This window comes from Pollachius pollachius (assembly GCF_949987615.1).
Source record: "Pollachius pollachius genome assembly, chromosome: 8".
NCBI lineage: Eukaryota > Metazoa > Chordata > Actinopteri > Gadiformes > Gadidae > Pollachius > Pollachius pollachius.
Genome location: NC_136941.1, coordinates 122891 through 127472, shown reverse-complemented (window position 1 = coordinate 127472; position 4582 = coordinate 122891). Strand labels below are relative to the sequence as shown.

The 4582-nt window shown below is 46.6% G+C and overlaps 1 protein-coding gene across 2 annotated transcripts; it reads left to right on the top strand.

Moving 5' to 3' along the window:
• The first annotated feature begins 2358 nt into the window (after positions 1-2358).
• On the top strand, positions 2359-4261 carry her9 (hairy-related 9). 2 transcript variants are annotated; one of them, XM_079741488.1, is made up of 4 exons: positions 2359-2720; positions 2897-2992; positions 3107-3194; positions 3335-4261. In XM_079741488.1, exons 1-4 carry the CDS (start codon positions 2613-2615, stop codon positions 3916-3918), a joined length of 876 nt encoding a protein of 291 aa, XP_079597614.1. In that variant the 5' UTR covers positions 2359-2612; the 3' UTR covers positions 3919-4261. The 2 variants fall into 2 exon arrangements, with proteins under 2 accessions (XP_079597614.1, XP_079597613.1); XM_079741487.1 differs by having other exon boundaries at positions 3332-4259.
• Positions 4262-4582: the final 321 nt, after the last annotated feature.

The following is a 4582-nucleotide window of genomic DNA, read 5'->3' as shown; positions in this document are numbered from 1 at the left end:
GTTGTTTATTTGTTTGTTTGATTTGTATCATGCAATGCAAATGATTGCTATCTAATTGCGTTTGTTTTGTTTTGTTTCCTTTCATTTGGTATTTGTGTTATTTGACGGAGGATAGGGGGAAAAGTTAAGTTAAAACTTACTTTTTTAAATATATATTCTGATTAGAGTTTTGTTTTATTATTGATTCATTGATATTGTTTTTACTTGTGATTTTCGCTAGAGATGAAGCATCGATGTCGACCGTAACATCATTAGACAAAGATGAACAAATAGATACACTGGCTAGATACACAAAATGTATCGAACAATTCCGATTTGTCTTTTTTTTTTTTTAATGGTTCTATATGACTATATATTATAGTCTAACGGTGACTTTCTGATATATTTAAGTATGTTTAACGTGATGCTTGTATTTATGCCAACGTCTGCCACCCCGTGGTCATTCAAACGTTATGTTTTGTAAAATAACTTTGTGTACCGGTAGATATACATTTCCGTCGCTCTATTGCAATGCTTCTTCGATTTTGTCATGAATTAAATGTATATGCTTAAATTACCAGAATAAATAGTTACGATTATTTATTTGTTTGACCGTGATTTTTTTATTAGCAAGACTGGCGTTGAAGTAAGTGGGTCTAGATTGTGCTTAAAAACGAACTTGAATCCATAAAGTTAGAAAGCTAGATAAATAGCTATAAACGGGATTATTTTCATTGATATGGACACACTGGGTATGGATATGTTTCTGTTGCTTTAAATTGAATAGTTTCTAAAATGCGTCAGTAGATGGCGCTCGACTCATTCAAACCGAGACCCCCTCACTAAACACAACTCGCAGTTCAGGGCGCCCGCACGATGAAGCACCTTCAAAACGAATTATTTGTTATTTTAAAAGTTTCACAGCGTATTTTTTTATTTCAAAAACAACCCTACTCCTATTCACAGTGTGTGACAACGCAAACATTTTAGGTAATTTAAAAAGTAATTAAATTAAAATAATTTATCATTTACAAAAAAAACGCCTGATCACCTTCTGCCCAATTTGGATTTGATGTGATTATAAGTCTAACTGCAGAGAACTCCTTTACACATTAAATGTGCAAAATGGAGGATCTGGTCTTTCTAAATCTCATAGTTTAATTGGTTACGTTAATATCGCCTTCAGATTCATCACATGTATTCTAGCCTGTTCTTCTTAATCCTACGCTAATTTTCAACAGTGAACAGATTTTCAAAAAGCCATTTTGCTTATCAAACCATAATTGGTTTTGATTCACCGCGGAGCAGATGAACAGCCCTCTGGTTTTAAGGCTGTAATCTGAAGGTTTGGGCACGTGCTCCGCGCGGACCAGATTGAACGGAGCAGGCGCACACAGCGCGACCGGCACGCGGGACACAAGTCCCTCGGCCCTCTCCCCCCGCCCTCTCCACGCTGCCGTGCCGGAATGATTGACATGGGGATGTCCGCGCAGCCAATAGGAACAGACTCGGTGTTATTTGCATAAAGTGGCCGCATGCCATTGGCTCCCTGCGTGCTGTTCCAAACCGCCTCGCGTGCCATTACAGATGTGCGTTGTGTGGAGCCGCAACAGGTTATTTGGATTAAAATAAGTAAGGGAATGTGTTGCTTTTTATATAATGAAACACGACTTCTGCAATCTTTTCCAATTACTGAGTATGAATTTATGTGCCCAACTCAATGGCATTAAATGGTTTTAATATTTTAGTATTTCAGATTTATCTGTCATAGAATATTAAATGCTCATAAAATAAATGCAGACCCCTTGTGTGTGAATTATACTTTAAGGTCGTGGTATGGGATCCAGCTGGATTCACAAACTTCAGCGGAAATGATCGAAACAACACTTTTAACTAACCTGAATATAGAGCTGACCTAATCGTTTCTCTTTAAAACGGCAAATAACTTGGAAGAACGCCCGCCACTTTCGCAAGAAGTAAGCCCGCCAAAGACGAAAAGAGAGAGAGAGAGAGAGAGAGAGAGAGAGAGAGAGAGAGAGAGAGAGAGAGAGAGAGAGAGAGAGAGACTACTTTTCCAACTACGAACAAGTTGGAAGCCAACACGCAGCGCATTCCCTCACTCCCTTATCACTCCGCCGCCAGCCGGGGAGCACTCGCCCGCTTTGTTGTTTGTCCCTCCAGGGCTGATTGACTAGCGCGTGACTGACAGCCCGCGGGGGTGTTGTCCAATCAGCGGGCTTCCCCGCGCCCAATGGGTGAGTCCGCGCGCCCATTGGCTGAGACGAGTGTGGGAAAGAATGCAGAGAGGGTTTCACACGAACTGGGAGCATGCGAGCCATCTATAAGTACCGCCGGCGTGTGTCGGCAGCTGAGCAGACTCGCCCGGCGGAACAGCAGCTTTGGAGCACGGCCCAATAACGCAGTGATAACAAGTGAGATCGGCGGGACACGCGCTCTCCCCTCGCTCCTTCGTGACTATCTCCCGGTTTATTTTTTGTTCACGCGCACTTTGAGATTGATCTGAACATTGACTCTCGGTGACACTTGGTGAAAATATAAGATTTTCGGTCGTCGCTTTCGAGAAGGATATATATTTTTTTTTCTCGTGATTCGAGAAGGCATATTTGTCCATCATGCCTGCCGACACACTGGAGAAGCAGACGGTGTCCCCTATGGCGGGCTCCCCTGCCACCGGAGCGCACAACCCGGACAAACCCAAGAACGCTAGCGAGCACAGGAAGGTAAAGACCTGAGATCTGAACCAAGGGGTCGCCATCAAACCAAGTTATCATCTGGATCACTCGCATCCGGCTGGGATTTGGGGCAAATGACAATCCTCTGACCACTCGCGTAGTCAGAGGATTGTTTATAAAAATAAAAATGACTTTGAATTAATTTACTATTGTTTCTTTTCCAGTCATCCAAACCGATCATGGAGAAGCGACGCAGAGCGCGGATCAACGAGAGCCTTGGTCAACTCAAGACGCTCATTCTAGACGCGCTGAAAAAAGATGTAAGTCCGATAACCATCGAACCTGTCCGGTTCCCACCGGCTCACACCCTTATCTCATGGTGCTGAACTCAAGTCATGATATTTACGGTTGTTTTTCCTCGTTGTTTTTCACAGAGCTCCAGACATTCTAAGCTGGAGAAAGCCGATATTCTGGAGATGACCGTGAAGCACTTGAGGAATCTGCAGCGCGTCCAGATGAGCGGTAGGTTCAAAGGCCCATGTTTAAATCAAAACAAGTCAAGACCGCTTCATACCGGTCTAACCAAGCACTCCGACTACATCAGGACCACGATCAAAAAGTCGTGTCACCAACTGATCATCTCTCGTTCTCTCCTTCAGCAGCTCTTTCGGCCGACGCCACCGTCCTCAGCAAGTACCGCGCGGGGTTCAACGAGTGCATGAGCGAGGTCACGCGCTTCCTGTCCACCTCCGAGGGGGTCAACACCGAAGTGAGGTCGCGGCTCCTCAACCACCTGTCCGGCTGCATGGGCCAGATGATCGGCATGAACTACCCCGGCCAGCAGCTCCCCAGCCAGGCGGCGCATCTCGGGCAGCCCCTCCACGTGCAGCTCCCCTCCACGCTGCCCCTCAGCGGGGGCTCCATGGGCTGCACGCTCAGCCCCACCGAGGCGCTCTCCCCCAAGGTCTTCGGGGGCTTCCAGTTGGTGCCCGCGAACGACGGACAGTTCGCCTTTTTGATACCCAACCCGGCCTTCGCGTCCGCCACGGCCCCGGTCATCCCCCTGTACGCGAACACGGGGGTGCCCATGGCGATCACCGCGAGCCCCGTGCACGGAAGCTCGGCACCGACCGCGGCCTCTCCGGTCCACGGCATGACCTCTTTCGCCAACGTCCCGCGCGCGGTCAGCCCGGTCGGGGTCAGCACCGGGTCGGAGAGCAACGAGCCTGTTTGGCGGCCGTGGTAGCTCGAGCCTGCCCGTTCCCCCAGACCCCCCAAAGGAGGAGAGACACTTGAAACTGGGGTTCTGTAGTTGGTATTGTTTCGTTTTATGGAACACCGTGGCCTTTGTTGAACATGGCCAACCGTTTCTATTTTTATTTTCTGCGTCCAACATTTGGACGTCAGTGATAAAAAGGATTGTACATGCAATGGAAGATTTATAGACATGTATGTATGAAGTACTTTTTATGAAAAGATTTAGTTTTGTACAAAGTTGTTATAATACCAAAGCTGTGTTTTATTCGTTGTTGTTTCATGACGGAAAAAAAGAATTTGGGAAATTACCCATTTTTACAAATAAATCAGATCTCTGAATTTACATTTAAATGCCGAGACTGTGTTTGATCTCTTCAGCCCGTGTGGCCTCCGTGACTTATCAAACCGTTCCCAACGCTCATAACAATATGTGGCTCAAGCGTGCGAAGGCCCAGTCCGTGGGAAACTCACGGTTTATGTTACACATTGCACACACTTACGTCATGCACCGGTATTCACCTTAATCGATCCCGGCTCGTGACCGCCACTCACCGAGCCTGCGCACTAGGCCTCCCGTTGACACAACCAAAGCCATACTTCTTTAGTTGACATGTAAACTCACTTCGCCACCTGGCGCCATTTCTGCAACAGGT